General features: G+C 43.6%; 2 protein-coding genes across 7 annotated transcripts in view; one reads left to right on the top strand and one right to left on the bottom strand.

The window, feature by feature from the left end:
* Positions 1–17,894, top strand: part of LOC139269145 (sushi, von Willebrand factor type A, EGF and pentraxin domain-containing protein 1-like) — a 92,578-nt gene that overhangs the window by 73,176 nt on the left and 1,508 nt on the right. The window contains exons 18-23 of the mRNA XM_070888246.1: positions 37–144; positions 2,721–2,906; positions 3,036–3,221; positions 3,330–3,506; positions 7,866–7,985; positions 14,234–14,261. Coding sequence (XP_070744347.1) covers positions 37–144; positions 2,721–2,906; positions 3,036–3,221; positions 3,330–3,506; positions 7,866–7,985; positions 14,234–14,261 — 805 coding nt within the window. The remainder of the gene's footprint in view (positions 1–36; positions 145–2,720; positions 2,907–3,035; positions 3,222–3,329; positions 3,507–7,865; positions 7,986–14,233; positions 14,262–17,894) is intronic.
* The window catches only part of dusp12 (dual specificity phosphatase 12), a 49,855-nt gene continuing 32,532 nt past the window's right edge, over positions 572–17,894 (bottom strand). For 3 of the 6 annotated variants that reach the window (XM_070887197.1, XM_070887201.1, XM_070887202.1), the window contains one exon: positions 572–2,898. The gene's annotated coding sequence lies outside the window, so the exon portion shown is untranslated. Of the gene's footprint in view, positions 2,899–4,157; positions 4,737–17,894 lie in introns of all 6 variants that reach the window. The other 3 variants (XM_070887198.1, XM_070887200.1, XM_070887199.1) reach the window with 2 other exon arrangements.

Here is a 17,894-nt window from a genome sequence, read left to right as displayed (position 1 = left end):
CATGTGTTTCTGGGTTTGCATTGCTTTCTTTAACAGCTTCATGCAAGCCTAATTCATGCAGTGGTCACGGAGAATGTGTGGAAACTATTGGAAATTATACATGTCGATGTAATGAAGGATTCTATGGACCGGAGTGTGAATTTGGTAAGAGTCATGTTCTCTGTTACTGTGAAACCAAAAGCAAATGACTGTTGTACTTTCAGTATAAATTACTCCTTCAGCTACATCATTTGAAATCAATTGCAGTCATAAGAGTCTCTGATATTTCCTCCTTACTTGAGGGAAACTAACCTGACTTCAACCAGTGTGTTCCCCTGAATCTGTGGCTGAAATGAGGAATTCATATCCCACAAATATATGAGCGAGTTCGGCTCCTCCAGATAATTTTTCTCATGCCCCCACAAACGTCAGCTTCTGTAGGCAAGCTCTGAACTCAAGTAAGTAAGTAACATGGGATAGTGTACCCTGAGCAAACAATAGACCCGTTGATTGTCTCAGAATTTCCACTATGTGCCTTCATCACCTCAGAAAATGATTAACATTAGTCACGCAAGATATTTTCATAACCGACTAAACAATTAAAAAGGTTTATTCATGGAGTCATTTACAGAAAGAAGCAACATTGCAAATTGTTGAAGTCACTTCAAATAATACAGCATCTTTGAACCAGATTACAAAACTTTACGTTACACTTAAAAGTCCCTGCTCCAGAACTATAAAAACCTTTAAATTCACAATGATCTCAGAGTGAACGCTGTGGGTAATTTTAACCTAACCCGGCCAGTGGGAAACTGATTGCATCCAAGTAGCTACTCAAGTCACTGGAAGGCAAAATCACGCGGGAGGTAAAATAGGTGGCTGATCCGATCCCGCCAGTTTCCCACTGGGTGGGTTCGGTTAAAATCTCCCTTTAGTTTGGACCTTAGTCCATGATGCAAAGTTAATGGCCTAGAAATTGGGTTCCACCCCGTTTGGAGACGGTAACACTCGCGAAGCGGGAGAATTTGCACCAGGTGCAGAAGTCTCATCTCTCGCAATAAAAATTGGGGTTACTGTCCCCGAAACAACAGTGCTATGCACTAGGCCGTATACGAGGGGCTCTTCCCTGAATTAAAGGAAAGGGCCCAAGCTGTATACTCTGCAGAATTCAGAACCCACCAACCTGGACCACCGGGGAGTGGGGGGCACGCGATCAGCCGAGCAGAGTGCCGGGCTGAGCGATCGCGACATTAACACCGCGACCAAAGTGGTACCGGAGTGGGAGTTTTTTTTCAGGAGCAGCCGGCTACCTCCTCTTTAAACTGCGCCCCGGTAGCGGCCGGCCGCCAAGTTCACGCCCACTGATGCTGTCACTCTTATTGTCCGGCGCAGCTTCAGGGGCCGGAACCCAATTGAGGTGCCGGGGCGCTTTCGGAACGATATGCATAGTGATGACGTCACTATCTCCAGGTGCAAATGTATCCACATTTAGCAGGAGTCGTTAGCGGCGATGTGCCCAGTCACAAAGTCATTTGCACCCCGTTAACACCCCGGGGGCGCAAATGCACCCAATTTCTCCCCCAATATGTGCTGCCTGACAACAGAAAATCACAAAAAAACAGCAACAGTTATACACACACTATGCTTTGAAATCCAGATTGAAACAAAGAAATAGCAAAACAGTGACTTTCACAATTAAATACTCTGTCAATCAAAATGGGGATTAATGGTATCACTTGCATCTCCCAGAAACCTATTTCTAGTCATCCATTCCCTTTCAGGACAAAGACAAGATGTAGGAACCTTGCTGGCAGGTGCCGCTGATGGGACAAGTTGCATTTATATAGAGCTTTTAATGTAGAATAACATTCCAAGGTGCCTCACAGTTGCGTGAGGATAAAAATTGACACTGATCCATAATATCGTGAAGGGGTTGAGGAATTCCTGAGAGTGGGGCCAAGATAGGTGAAGGTGCGGCCTCTAATGATTGGGTGAACAGAGTGGGAAGAATTCCAATAGTCAAAGGAATAGCGGGTGCAGAGGAGGATTGTCAGACTGGAGGTAGTTAGAGAGACAGGGAGGGGTGAAGTCATGGACTGATTTGAACACAAGAATGAGAATATTAAATTTGAGGTCCGAGGGAACAATATAGGTAAGAACAGGGATGATAGGAGAGTAGGATTTGGTGCAGGATAGAATACAGGCAGCAGAGTTTCGGCAGAGCTGAAGTTTATGAAATGCAAAAAGTAGGAGGCTGACCAAGAGAGCATTGGAGTGTGAAGGTGACAAAATCATATATGAGGATTTCAGTGGCAGATGGACAGAGGTGGGCAATATCACTGAATTGGAACAAGGTTGTCTTTGTGATGGAGAGGTCATGGGGTTGGAAGCTCAGCTTGAGGTCCAACAGGATGCTCAGGTTATGAATAGACTGTTTTAGTCTGAGACAGTGGCCAGTGCTCAGTTACCATCTAATAGCCTGGTAATTAAGACTTAGCAATTAATGCTTGTTAAGCAGTCTAGTTAGACAGAGAAAGTTCTTTTGCCCTTTGAAACAACTCTAATACATGAAGCAATATAAAATAATAGCCTTTATATGATTACTAACAGGACAGATCTCTAATCGGTCACACTCAAGACCAACTACTCAATGGTATCAACACAAGCAAATATTTGATCTTGGAAACTAATTATTGTAATATTTTATTTTGTAATCATTCATTCCATTACCTCCTGTCCAGTTGAACAGTGTGCCACTCTCAATGCTCCTGACCAAGCGACTATGGACTGCACCCATCCTAATGGAAACTTCAGCTTCAGCTCCACATGTGACTTTCACTGTGCAGCAGGGTTTACACTGCAGGGGTCACAGAGTCTCCGGTGCAATGCGACAGGAATATGGACAGCGGAGAAACCCAGCTGTGAAGGTACAGGGTCAAACAAGACAAAAAGAGAAACTTCAGGATCAGATTTTAGAATGTTAGCTGAATTATGTAAATGAGTAACCTTTTGCATGTTTTGAGTTTATATCAAATTTCTTAATGTTTATGTTTCAGCTATAAAATGTGGAAGCCTGAAGATTCCTGGACAAGGATTCATGAACTGCTCGCATCCCTTCACTGATTTCAGTTACAACTCAACATGTGACTTTAGCTGTGATAAAGGGTTTGAGCTTCGTGGATCAGACAGATTTTATTGTGGAGCTTCTGGACGATGGATAGGGCAGAGAGCCAACTGTGATGGTACAATCAGTTACAATAATACTCAAAAAAAATAAGAACATAGATGGAAGATTGTCTAAGCCTATTTAGCTTGATTTAATGTGTGCTTAATTAAAATATATTCTTCAGTTGTACAGTGTGGAAGTTCACAGATTCTCAGACAAGGATTCATGAATTGTACACATCCAACTGGTGAATTCAATTACAACTCAACATGTAACTTTAGCTGTACTGAAGGATTTGAGCTTCATGGATCAGACATGCTGGAGTGTGGAAATTGGACAGCACAGTCCCCCACCTGTCAAGGTACACACAATTACAGTAATACTGAGAATATAAGTGAGAACAAAGATTATCTAGGATTGTAAGTTAGTCAGTAATTTAATATATGTCTATAACTATGCATTGATTTCCAAAATGTACGCTTCTGTTGTAAAGTCTGAACTTCCAGAAATTCCTGGACAAGGACTGATGAACTTTTCTCATCAGATTGGAGATTTCATTTACGACTCAACAAGTGACATTAGTTGTGCCAAAGGGTCTGAGCTCCACAGATCAGTCAGACTCCATTGTGAAGCTTCTGAATAATGAATAGAAAAGATGTCCATCTAAAGATATAGGGGTCAAAATTCGGTACTGCTGGTTTTAAGGCAGTTTCAGCGCCTGAGTGCTGATTTTACCACCAGGCGTTAGGCGCAAGCTCAAACTGCCAAATTCAGTTTTTACGCCCAAAGATGAGAGAGAAGCACTAAAAAGTGGAGTTACACACTCATCCTCTGAGCCAAAGGGGCGGGAGCTCAGGAGGCCTACTGAATTTCGCAACGGAAGGCTGCCGGCATGTTGGTTTAAAAAAACAGGAAGAAAAAAAAAACCTAGAACTTCTCCGAGTCACACAAACACTTCCCCACTGCTACAACTAATGAAAACATGCAGAAATAAATAAAGGAAAAGACTTACCTTGTTCTCTAGGCAATTCCGCCCGCGATCCGCTATGTACGCACTGCTTTTTACAGGCTAGAAGAATACGTGCTGGGAAGGCCGCCGTGGAGACCAAATATCGTGAGAGTGGCAAGCTGGACAGTGTCGCCACATGGGTGGCATTAGAGGGCGCAGTGTTATCTCTTGGCGCCTCTACAAAAGACCCAACTTACTTTCTCCAGAGGTGTGGAAGCCGATTACCACTGACAGTAGGACTTTGCCTCCTGTTAGCCACCTCCCGCCAGCGGTAACGGGTAGCGTTAGAAACGGAATTTCGACCCTATAGTTTTGTTCCCCTCACCCGAGGAATGCTGCCGAGCATTTTCCTGTGTCATTGCTGCAAATCGCAACTCCAGGGCCAATAAAGGCTACATAGTGTATTCAAGGGTACAAAAGGCCTGAATAAATCCTTGACAATTATTGCAAGATAAAATTGTTGCTGTAGAATTGGATCTTTTAGGTGAAGTTGATACTCATCAAGGTGAAAGATCTGAGTGCTTGAGAGTGGAGGCCTTCTTCAACTTTAGAAACCTAGGGGTAGATGTTTGTCTTCACCGCCTGGGTCAATGAGAAAGAAAGACTGTAAGAGAAGGGATAACCATCCGTGGCTAACTTAAGAAAATAAGGGAGGGTATCAAATTGAAAACAAAGGCATACAATGTGGCCAAGACTAGTGGGAGGCCAGAGGATTAGGAAATTTTAAAAAGACAGCAGAGAACGACTAAAAAAATGATAGAGAGGGAAGATAGATTATGAAAGTAAACTAGCATGAAAGATAGTAAGAGTTTCTACAGGTACATAAAAAGGAAAAGAGTGGCTAAAATAAATGTTAGTCCCCTGGAGGATGAGACTGGGGAATTAATAATGGAGAACATGGAAATGGCAGAGACGTTGAACAAATATTTTGTATCGGTCTTCCCAGTAGAAGACACTAAAAACATCCCAATAGTGGATAATCAACGGGCTATAGGTAGAGATGAACTTAATACAATCACAATCACTAATGAAGTAGTACTAGATAAAATAATGGAACTAAAGGCGGACACGTCCCCTAGACCTGATACCTTACATCCTAGGGTCTTGAGAAGTAGCTGCAGATAGTGGAGGCATTGATTGTAATCTACCAAAATTCCCTGGATTCTGGGGCAGTCCCAGCAGATTGGAAAACCGCAACTGTAACGCTCCTATTTAAAAAAGGAGCAGACAAAAAGCAGGAAACTATAGTCCAGTTAGCCTAATATCTGTCATTGGGAAAATGCTGGAGTCCATTATTAAGGAAGCAGTAGCGGGACATTTGGAATCGCACGAGTCAATCAAGCAGAGTCAGCATGGTTTTATGAAAGGGAAATCATGTTTGACAAATTTGCTGGAGTTCTTTGAGGATGTAATGAGCAGGATGGATATGCAGGAACCAGTAGATGTGATGTATTTGGATTTCCAGAAGGCATTCGATAAGATGCCACATAAAAGGTTACTGCACAAGATAAAAGCTCACAGGATTGAGGGTAATATATTGGTTTGGATAGAGGATTGGTTAACTAACAGAAAACAGAGAGTCGATATAAATGAGTTATTTTCCAGTTGGCAAACAGTGACTAGGGGGGTGCCGCAGGGATCGATGCTGGGGCCTCAACTATTTACAATCTATATTAATGACTTGAATGAAGGGACCGAGTGTAATGTAGGCCAGTTTGCTGATGATACAAAGATGGGTGGGAAAGCAAATTGTGAGGAGGACACAAAAATCTGCAAAAATAGACAGGCTAAGTGAGTGGGAAAATATCTGGCAGATGGAGTATAATGTGGGAAAATGTGAGGTTATCCACTTTGGCAGAAATAATAGAAAAGAAAATTATAATTTAAGTGGCAAAAAATTGCAAAGTGCTGCAATAGAGACAGACCTGGGGGTCCTTGTGCATGAAACACAAAACATTAATATGCTGGTACAGCAAGTAATCAGGAAGGCAAATGTAATATTATTTATTGCAAGGGGGATAGAGTATAAAAGCAGAGAAGTCCTGCTACAACTATACAGGGTATTGGTGAAGCCACACCTGGAGTACTGCGTACAGCTTTGGTTTCCGTATTTAAGGAAGGATATACTTGCATTGGAGGCTGTTCAGCGAAGGTTCACTAGGTTGATTCCAGAGATGAGGGGGTTGACTTATGAAGATAGGTTGAGTAGGTTGGGCCTATACACATTGGAGTTCAGAAGAATGAGAGGTTATCTTATTGAAACTTATAAGATAATGGGGCTTGACAAGGTGGATGCAGAGAGGATATTTCCACTCATAGAGGAAACTAAAACTAGGGGACATAGTCTTAGAATAAGGGACTGCCCATTTAAAATTGAGATAAGGAGAAATTTCTTCTCTCAGAAGGTTGTAAATCTATGGAATTCTCTGCCCCAGAGAGCTGTGGAGGCTGGGTCATTGACTATATTTAAGGCGGAGATAGACAGAGTTTTGAGCGATAAGGGAGTAAAGGGTTATGGGAAGCGGGCAGGGAAGTGGAGCTGTGTCCATGATTAGATCAGCCATGATCTTAGTGAATGGCGGAGCAGGCTTGAGAGGCCAAATGGGCTACTCCTGCTCCTATCATTTCTTACGTTCTTATGGGCAATAATTTGGCTGAATGGATCATTTACCCTTTATACAATCCACCTGATTTTCATGCCATTGTGGTAAATAGTAATACCCTTCATACAATCCACCTGATTTTCATGCCATTGTGGTAAATAGTAAAACATTACAATGGTACAGGAGGGAGTGCTCTTCTAATGTTCGGCTGAGGTAAATTCTTCGTGTAGAGAAGAGGGAGTTCCTAAGCTTAGAGTACTCAATGTTGAATCTATTACCTTGTAGAAAAATTATCATATCCAGAGCCCGTACCATGCAAGAAGTATGAGGCTCAATCAATGAGATGAACCAATGTGACCCTACATTGGACTGAGCTTGTGATTCTACTGCAGTAAAAACCTGCCAAATTTCTATAAACAGTTCATGAGAGGAGACTAGGGTTCAGCCAGTGATTCAGAAGTTAGATGCATCAAGGTCTCAGCACATTATGAAGGGCACTATTAAAATGGGAGCTTAACATATAACAATGAGCCTGTTTCACAAATGTCACATCTGGTTGGGTACTGAAGTTGCATGATCAGCCATGATCATACTGAATGGCCTGCTCCTGCAACTATTTTCTATGTTTCTATGTTTCATGGAGATTTTTACATTCTTTGAATATAAAGCATTGACTTACCAATGGATACAACCAATATTACAACGATGTAAGGAAACAACTTATACAAAGAATGCAATTGTACTTAGGGTGAATCACACTGGAATTTTGTGACAAATACCATGGTATGACATCAAATATTAAACTCATCAGTGGAAATGTGATGTCAATGAGTCCATTGGCTGGCAGAGATCTAGTTAATTTATAAGCCCAGTGCAAGCAGACAACATAATGATCCGAATGCTTTACTTCTCTCTATCTCAAAGGGTCTAAGGTGAAACAGCTGCTTAAATTCTATGGTCAAATACCAGTGTTAACAACATTTTCTCAGAGTAAATAGTTGATTCCTTGCTGTCCATCGATATAGGATTAAGTGTGCTGTTACTATGACACTATGTTTTCTTACACTTTTAATTAATCCTTTTGTTTTTGAACTTTGTTTTGGTGCAGTTTATATTTTTGACAAGATGTGGGAACCACGCAAATCTATAGGAGCAACCACTGGAACATTATGCGCTTTGCTTTTTCTCTCATTCGTAGTTTGGGCCATTATACGTAAGCACAGAAAAGGTAAGATTTAATCCAAATAATATTTACTAATTTGTAAAATATAATTTTCTCTGTTGTTTGGATGTCTAAGCCTTGCACTGCTCTCTGTCATAAGAGTGGGCAGGTAAGCTTGCTACTAGGCCTCTGCAAATGCTGCTGCACGGCTAGGCCATTGGAGATGAGGGACAATGGTTCAAGGTTTGTCATCCGTATTTTCTTTCCTTCCTGTGAGGAAGCATCTAGCTCTTCCTTTTGGTGGCTTAAATGACATCAGGAAATAAAGAATGCAACAAACAAACTTGCATTCACGTAGCGCTCTTCACATCATCAGGATGTTCTAAACCAATTAATTACTTTTGAACTGCAGTCACTGTTGTTACATAGGCAAACACAGCAGCCAATTTTCACACCACACCACCAACAGCAAGCAAGATAAATGACTAAAGCGAAGGTGGCTCAACCGTGGCTATCAAGGGAAATCAGGGATAGTATTAAAGCCAAGGAAGTGGCATACAAATTGGCCAGAAATAGCAGCGAACCCGGGGACTGGGAGAAATTTAGAACTCAGCAGAGGAGGACAAAGGGTTTGATTAGGGCAGGGAAAATAGAGTACGAGAAGAAGCTTGCAGGGAACATTAAGGCGGATTGCAAAAGTTTCTATCGATATGTAAAGAGAAAAAGGTTAGTAAAGACAAACGTAGGTCCCCTGCAGTCAGAATCAGGGGAAGTCATAACGGGGAACAAAGAAATGGCGGACCAATTGAACAAGTACTTTGGTTCGGTATTCACTAAGGAGGACACAAACAACCTTCCGGATATAAGAGGGGTCAGAGGGTCTAGTAAGGAGGAGGAACTGAGGGAAATCCTTATTAGTCGGGAAATTGTGTTGGGGAAATTGATGGGATTGAAGACCGATAAATCCCCAGGGCCTGATGGACTGCATCCCAGAGTACTTAAGGAGGTGGCCTTGGAAATAGCGGATGCATTGACAGTCATTTTCCAACATTCCATTGACTCTGGATCAGTTCCTATCGAGTGGAGGGTAGCCAATGTAACCCCACTTTTTAAAAAAGGAGGGAGAGAAAAAACAGGTGATTATAGACCGGTCAGCCTGACATCGGTAGTGGGTAAAATGATGAAATCAATTATTAAGGATGTCATAGCAGCGCATTTGGAAAGAGGTGACATGATAGGTCCAAGTCAGCATGGATTTGTGAAAGGGAAATCATGCTTGACAAATCTTCTGGAATTTTTTGAGGATGTTTCCAGTAGAGTGGACAAGGGAGAACCAGTTGATGTAGTATATTTGGACTTTCAGAAGGCTTTCGACAAGGTCCCACACAAGAGATTAATGTGCAAAGTTAAAGCACATGGGATTGGGGGTAGTGTGCTGACATGGATTGAGAACTGGTTGTCAGACAGGAAGCAAAGAGTAGGAGTAAATGTGTACTTTTCAGAATGGCAGGCGGTGACTAGTGGGGTACTGCAAGGTTCTGTGCTGGGGCCCCAGCTGTTTACACTGTACATTAATGATTTAGACGAGGGGATTAAATGTAGTATCTCCAAATTTGTGGATGACACTAAGTTAGGTGGCAATGTGAGCTGCGAGGAGGATGCTATGAGGCTACAGAGTGACTTGGATAGGTTAGGTGAGTGGGCAAATGCATGGCAGATGAAGTATAAATGTGAGGTTATCCACTTTGGTGGTAAAAACAGAGAGACAGACTATTATCTGAATGATGACAGATTAGGAAAAGGAGAGGTGCAACGAGACCTGGGTGTCATCGTACATCAGTCATTGAAGGTTGGCATGCAGGTACAGCAGGCGGTTAAGAAAGCAAATGGCATGTTGGCCTTCATAGCGAGGGGATTTGAGTGCAGGGGCAGGGAGGTGTTGCTACAGTTGTACAGGGCCTTGATGAGTCCACACCTGGAGTATTGTGTACAGTTTTGGTCTCCTAACCTGAGAAAGGACATTCTTGCTATTGAGGGAGTGCAGCGAAGGTTCACCAGATTGATTCCCGGGATGACGGGAATGACCGATCAAGAAAGACTGGATCAACTGGGCTTGTATTTACTGGAGTTCAGAAGAATGAGAGGGGACCTCATAGAAACGTTTAAAATTCTGATGGGTTTAGACAGGTTAGATGCAGGAAGAATGTTCCCAATGTTGGGGAAGTCCAGAACCAGGGGTCACAGTCTAAGGATATGGGGTAAGCCATTTAGGGCTGAGATGAGGAGAAACTTCTTCACCCAGAGAGTGGTGAACCTGTGGAATTCTCTACCACAGAAAGTTGTTGAGGCCAATTCACTAAATATATTCAAAAAGGAGTTAGATGTCGTCCTTACTACTAGGGGGAATCAAGGGGTATGGCGAGAAAGCAGGAATGGGGTACTGAAGTTGCATGTTCAGCCATGAACTCATTGAATGGCGGTGCAGGCTAGAAGGGCCGAATGGCCTACTCCTGCACCTATTTTCGATGTTTCTATGTTTTGCTGGTGGTGATTGAGGGATGAAAAATGGCCACAGAGAGAACTACCTACTCTCCTCAAATCCGAACCATGGGATCTTTGGAATGATAAGATACGAGTTTGCATCCCTAATTTCCCTCAAGGTTACTTCCTGATCTGAGTTACACCATGAGGACAGGCTGAAAACAAAGTCTGGACTAATAATCTGGAGATGTGAGAGCAAATCTCACCACGGCAGCAATGGAACGTAAATTCAGTTAATTAAGTAAATCTGGAATTAAAAAGCTAGGGTCAGTAATGGTGACCATGAAGCTTCCGGATTGTCGTAAAAACCCATCTGGTTCACTAATGTCCTTTAGGGAAGGAAATCTGCCGTCCTTACCTGGTCTCGTCTATATGTGACTCCAGATCCACAGCAATGTGGTTGACTCTTAACTGCCCTCTGAAATAGCCTAGAAAGCCACTCAGTTGTAACAAACCGTTACAAGAAACAATAATACGAATAAAACCTGATGGACCACCCGACATCGACCTCGGCACCGGCTTCGGACACGCCAACGGCACACCCAGCCCAGTCGACCCTGCAAAGTCCTCCTCACCAGCATCTGGGGACTTGTGCCAAATTGGGAGAGCTGTCCCACAGACTAGTCAAGCAACAGCCTGACATAGTCATACTCTAATCATACCTTTCAGCCAATGTCCCAGACTCCTCCATCAGCATCCTTGGGTATGTCGTATCCCACTGGCAGGACAGATCCACCCGAGGTGGCGGCACAATGGTATACACGTCGGGAGGGAGTGGCCCTGGGAGTCCTCAACATTGACTCCGGACCCCATGAAGTCTCATGGCTTCAGGTTAAGCATGCTCAAGGAAACCTCCTGATGATTACCACCTACCACCCTTCCTCAGCTGATGAATCAGTACTTCTCCATGTTGACCACCACTTGGAAGAAACACTGAGGATAGCAAGGGCACAGAATGTACTCTGGGTGGGGGACTTCAATGTCCATCACCAAGAGTGGCTCGGTAGCACCACTATTGACCAAGCTAGCTGACTCCTGAAGGACACAGCTGCCTGACTGGGCCTGCAGCAGGTGGTGAGAACACTAACATGAGGGAAACACCTACTTGACCTCGTCCTCACCAATCTACCTGTCGCAGATGCATCTGTCCATGACAGCATTGGCAGCAGTGACCACCGCACAGTCATTGTGGGGATGAAGTTCCGTCCTCACACGGAGGACACTCTTCATCGTGTTGTGTGGCACTACAACCGTGCTAAATGGGGTAGATTCAGAACAGATCTCGCAGCTCAAAATTGGACATCCATGAGTGTGTGGGACATCAGCAGCAGCAGAATTATATTCCACCACAATCTGTAACCTCATGGCCCAGCATATTCCTTAATCTAATAACACCATCAAGCCAGGGGACCAACCATGGTTCAATGAGGAATGCAGAAGAGCATGCCAGGAGCAGCACCAGGCGTACTTAATAATTAGGTATCAACCTGGGAAAGCTGCAACATAGGACTACATGCATGCTAAGCAGCACGCTATAAACAGAGTTAAGCGATCCCACAATCAACAGATCCAACCAAAGCTCTGAAGTCCTGCCACATCATTTTGTGAATGGTGGTGGATAATTAAACAACTAATAGGAGGAGGTGGCTCCATGAATATCCCCATCCTCAATGATGGCAGGGCCCAGCACGCATGTGCAAAAGACAAGGCTAAAGCCAAGCAACCATCTTCAGCCAGAAGTGCCGAGTGGACGATCCATATCGGCCTCCTCCTGAGGTCCCCACCATCACAGAAGCCAGTCTTCAGCCAATTCGATTCACTACAGGTGATATCAAGAAACGACTGAGCACACTAGATACTGCAAAGGCTATGGGCCCTGACAACATCCAGCTGTTGTGCTGAAGTCTTGTACTCCAGAGCTAGCCATCCCTCTAGCCAAGCTGTTCCATTACTGCTGCAACACTGGCATCTACCCAACAATGTAGAAAACTGCCCAGGTATGTCCTGTCCACAAAAAACAGGGCAAATCCAATCCAGCCAATTACTGACCATCAGGAAACTCTCAATCATCAACAGTGATCAAAAGTGTTGTCAACAGTGCTATCAAGCGGCACTTACTCACCAATAACCTGCTCACTGATGCTCAGTTTGGGTTCCACTCAGCTCCAGACCTCATTACAGCCTTGGTACAAACATGGACGAAAGAACTGATATCCAGAGGCGAAGTGGGAGTGATTGCCTCAACATCAAGGCAGCATTTGATAGAGTGTGGCATCAAGGAGCCCTAGTAAAATTGAAGTCAATGGGAATCAGGGGGAAAACTCTCCACTGGCTGGAGTCATTCCTAGCACAAAGGAAGAAAGTTGTGGTGGTTGGAGGACAATCATCACAATCCCAAGACATCGCTGTAGAAGTTCCTCAGGGCAGTGTCCTAGGCCCAACCATCTTCAGCTGCTTCATCAATGACCTTCCCTCCATCATGTCAGAAATGGGGATGTTCACTGATGATTGTACAGTCAGTTCCATTCGCAACTCCTCAGATAATGAAGCAGTCCATGCCCACATGCAGCAAGACCTGGACGTCATTCAGGCTTGGGCTGATAAGTGGCAAGTAACATTCACGCCACATGAGCAGCAGGTAATGACCATCTCCCTCAAGAGAGAATCTAACCAACTCACCTTGATATTCAACGGCATTACCATCGCCAAATCCTCCACCATCAGCATCCTGCAGGTCACCATTGACCAAAAACTTAACTGGACCTGCCACATATATACTGTGGCTACAAGAGCGGGTCTGAAGCTGGGTATTCCGTGGTGAGTGTCTCACCTCCCGACACCCAAAGCCTTTCCATCATCTACAAGGCTCAAGTCAAGAGCGTGATGGAATACTCTCCACTTGCCTGGATGAGTGCAGCTCCAACAACACTCAAGAAGCTCAACGCCATCCAGGATAAAGCAGCCCGCTTGATTGGCACCCCATCCACCACCTTCAACATTCACTCCCTCCACCACCGGTGTACCGTGGCTGCTGTGTGTACCATATACTGTATAAGATGCCACGGCTTCTTCAGCGGCTCCTCTACCACGACTTCTATCACCTAGAAGGAGAGGGCAGCAGGCACATGGGAACACCATCACCTGCAAATTCCCCATCAAGTTACATACCAACCTGACTTGGAAATATATCGCCGTTTCTTCATCGTCGCTGGGTCAAAATTCTAGAACTCCCTCCCTAACAGCACTGTGGGAGTACCTTCACCACACGGACTGCAGCGGTTGAAGGCGACGGCTCATCACCACCTTGTCAAGGAAAATTAGGGATGGGCAATAAATGCTGGTCTTGCTAGCGATGCCCGCATCCCGGAACTAATAAAAAAAATGCTTGATTTTCCTTCCGTTTCAATTAATGGGGGGAAACTGGAGTGGGCTCCTTTACAGACACGCGGTCTGACATGTCTAACTTTGTAATATTCGTTGGCTCAGTCAATCCAGCGTGCCTGGGCACAGAGCTAGGATAAATCTGCCTTTAACTGTGACCTCAGAGCAAGGAACTGAACATCAAACATCATCCTGTGCTACTCTTGTGCACATCCTGTTGGCTTGCTCAAGAGCAGCAATGACAGAGGTTTGGGAGCATGTGGCCTGGTTGCAATTTTGACTGCAGAATGTGTTGTGGCAGTGGGGGATTGAAGTGGGAGGAAAGAAATAAATTATGTAAATTATTTAAGATCAATGATAAATCTATTAACAATATTCATTTCCTTTTACAGTAAAACAAGAAAAAACTCAACTTGCAAGGTAATCTTTTGTACACATTACGACTCTGTGCTACTGGCAGAGACCTTATCCACTGGCATATCAGAAATTACAGCATGCACTGCTTATGATTATCCAGCCATTAATGGTAGGAAAAGATGTGGGCAGAATGGGCCCAAGTTTGCCCCCACGCTTAGAACTGTGCACCTCCATGAGCTGTGCCGACTTTTTAGAACAAAAACTGCGCCTAAAAGTTACCTTGCTATTCTCCCCGCAGCTGGAACAATGAAGGTGCTCGGCGTAGCGCAGCACAAGGGGCTGGGGGCGGAGCCAGGTCCCGGCACTGAAAACAGTGCCGGGACCTCTGCACATGCACGCGCATATGCAGTAGCTCCTCGCCCTCGAATCTGTGCAGGCTGTGTGGGAGGGGCCCGAAGCACGCCATCCCTAGCCCTGGCCGAATGGGCTCCCCGCTGCGACCTGCGGGAACAGTGCCTGCCGCATTCAGCCGGGAGTACTATAAAGAACAAAGTCTGGAATGAGAAAGGGCCATTTGAATCATCAAGCCTGCACTATCCCGAATCCATGCCTTATTATTGTATCATGGAACAAGGAGGGAAGTCAGTGAGCATTTATTTACACAAAGAATAATGACGTTGCTCAAGAGAGAGAGAGAGAGAGAGCAATGAGTTTAAGGTAAGTTTCAGGAGAAAAATATGATTGAAGGGTATGGGAAAAAGCTGGGTTTCTGGGGTTGAGATTATTTAAAAAGGGATGGGCTTGTTCCTAAACATGTCTGTTCTCCCCCACCCCATGGAGTTGTGTGTTTTTGCATTAATTTTGAAGAAGCAATTACAATGAGCTTTCCCACAGTGGCTCAGTCATTTGGGGGTTTACAATGACAAAGCTAAAAATGTATTGTTGTGCAGACAGCTTCAAATAATTTGATAAACTATATAAAAATCACTTGAGGGTGTAAAGATCCTGTGTTACTGGGTGTTTTAAAGTACTTTATGCAGCTTTTATCTCCACCTACCTTTTGCATGTAGATTTGTGTTAGTTTACCGAGGATTCTGTAAAAGCAATCACTATGGTAAAGGCGGGGCAGTCCTGAAGCACGTCTGATTTAACAAAGCATGAAGCAGTAAGCTTGTAATCCAAGACGTATGTTCGGAGGAACTAGCTGAGGTAGTCGGTTGTGATTAGGCATGTCAACAGTTAATTAGTAAATTTACGACGTCAAAAAATAGTTATGGTGTGGGATGGTGTAATCATTTTCAAAACATTATAGTGATTGATTTATTGATCTATTTATCATTTATTATTGATGATGACTATTTGTAAAAGTGAAGTATTTAATGCTTGTAAACTTTCCTTCCATCCCCCCCCATCTCTTGTTCCCTGCGCCTAATTTCTAAAGTGTCGGCAAGGTTTTTCTGAGAGTACAAAAATCTACACTTACTCTATTCTAAGTTAGTTTGGAGTAAGTTTTCGTTGCCTAAACTTGCAAAACAGGCGTAAGTGGCTGGACACACCCGCTTTTGAAAAAAAACTGTTCTAAAATGAAACTATTCTAACTCACTAGAACTGGGGCAAACTAAATGCCGAGAATTGCAATTTCTAAGATGCTCCATTTTAAACTAGTTGCTCCTAAAAAATAGGAGCAACTCAGGCCGAAACTTGAGCCCTGTGTGCCCAAAGATCGCATATGTTCTTCTAGAAGGCAAGGCAGTCACCGCACCCTCCCCAGCAGCAAAATCTGGTGAAATTATCTTTTATGATTTACATTTATTTTGAGGATTAGAAGGAACTGGCAAGTTGTATTCTCTTGTAAAAGAAAGACTTGCATTTCTATAGCACCTTTCACGACCTCAGGACATCCCGAGACGCGTTACAACAAATGAAGTACTTTTCAAGTGTAGTCACTGTTGTAGGAAATGCGGTAGCCAATTTACAAACAGCAATGAGGTAATCTGTTTTAGTGAAGTCGATTGAGGAATAAATATTGGCCAAGAGTCCTGGGATAATCCCCGCTGTACTTCAAGACGCCTTGGGATTGTTTACATCCACCTGAGAGGGCAGACAAGACCTTGGTTTAATGTCTCATCCAAAAGACGGCAAATCCGACAGTGCAACACTCCCTCAGTACTACACCGGAGTATCAGCTTAGATTTTGTGCTCAAGTCTCAGGAGTGGAACAAACCCACAACATTCTGAGTCAGAGCCGAGAGTGCTATCACTTAGCCACGACTGTCAAGCCATCAACTAACCCAACAAGTGGCTGGAAAGTTTCTCCTTTAACAGTGACTACACTCCAAAAGTACTTAATTGGCTGTAAAGTGCTTTTTGAGACGTCCGGTGGCCGTGAAAGGCACTATATAAATGCAAGTCTTTGTTTCTTTAAGTTCAGTGTCTTTGCTTCAACAACAGGAATTGAGGCTGGGACACCTCATCCAGGATTCAAATATATTTAACTATTGAAAGCCAGCTTAATTTTATATGGATTTTCCAATATGGTTGCCAGGATTTTTTTTTAATTCTTTTCTTTCACCCATATCTACTATCTGTCTAATCACTGTAGAAAGCTATCTACTTGCACCCCACTTTTGGTTCTTAGCTTTTGTCCAATGCTTCCCCTTTGTGCTACTTGCCTTTCATTCTTCCATAGCACTCCCATTTAATTTGGTCTTTCCTAGTGCATCAAAACTTCTTGCGTTCCTCAATCTCATCCTATAATTGCCAGGACCCAAGCTTCGTCTCACCTCATCACTACTACTTTGCCTACCTTGTTTCCTTTCCTCCTATTTTCAACCTTTCTCGTGGCCGGCACTATGGACTTAACCCTCCATTTACATTTCCAAATTTTTAACAAGTAATTTTATCCAATTTGCTTAGCACTTTTGGGGAGTGTGAACCAATTGGTTGCACCATGTCATAAAAAATTCTGGAAAATATAGCTAATTTTAAATCAGCACACTGAAGAAACTGCAGGACGAAATTGTGTTCGGGAAATTGATGGAATTGAAGGCCGATAAATCCCCAGGGCCTGATAGTGTGCATTCCAGAGTACTTAAGGAAGTGGCCCTAGAAATAGTGGATGCATTGGTGATCATTTTCCAACAGTCTATCGACTCTGGATCAGTTCCTGTGGACTGGAGGGTAGCTAATGTAACACCACTTTTTAAGAAAGGAGGGAGAGAAAACGGGTAATTATAGACCGGTTAGCCGGACATCGGTGGTGGGGAAAATGTTGGAATCAATTATTAAAGATGAAATAGCAGCGCATTTGGAAAGCAGTGACAGTATCGGTCCATGGATTTATGAAAGGGAAATCATGCTTGACAAATCTTACAGAATTTTTTTGAGGATGTAACTGATAGAGTGGACAAGGGAGAACGAGTGGATGTAGTGTATTTGGACTTTCAAAAGGCTTTTGACAAGGTCCCACACAAGAGATTGGTGTGCAAAATTAAAGCGCATGGTATTGGGGGTAATGTATTGACTTGGATAGAGAACTGGTTGGCAGACAGGAAGCAGAGTTGGGATAAACGGGTCCTTTTCAGAATGGCAGGCAATGACTAGTGGAGTGCCGCAGGGCTCAGTGCTGGGACCCCAGCTATTTACAATATACATCAATGATATAGATGTAGGAATTGAGTGCAATATCTCCAAGTT

This window comes from Pristiophorus japonicus, chromosome 8 (genome assembly GCF_044704955.1).
Source record: "Pristiophorus japonicus isolate sPriJap1 chromosome 8, sPriJap1.hap1, whole genome shotgun sequence".
In the NCBI taxonomy this organism is placed as follows: domain Eukaryota; kingdom Metazoa; phylum Chordata; class Chondrichthyes; family Pristiophoridae; genus Pristiophorus; species Pristiophorus japonicus.
Note: the sequence above shows the minus strand (reverse complement) of the source record. Positions and strands in the feature narration are given on the sequence as shown.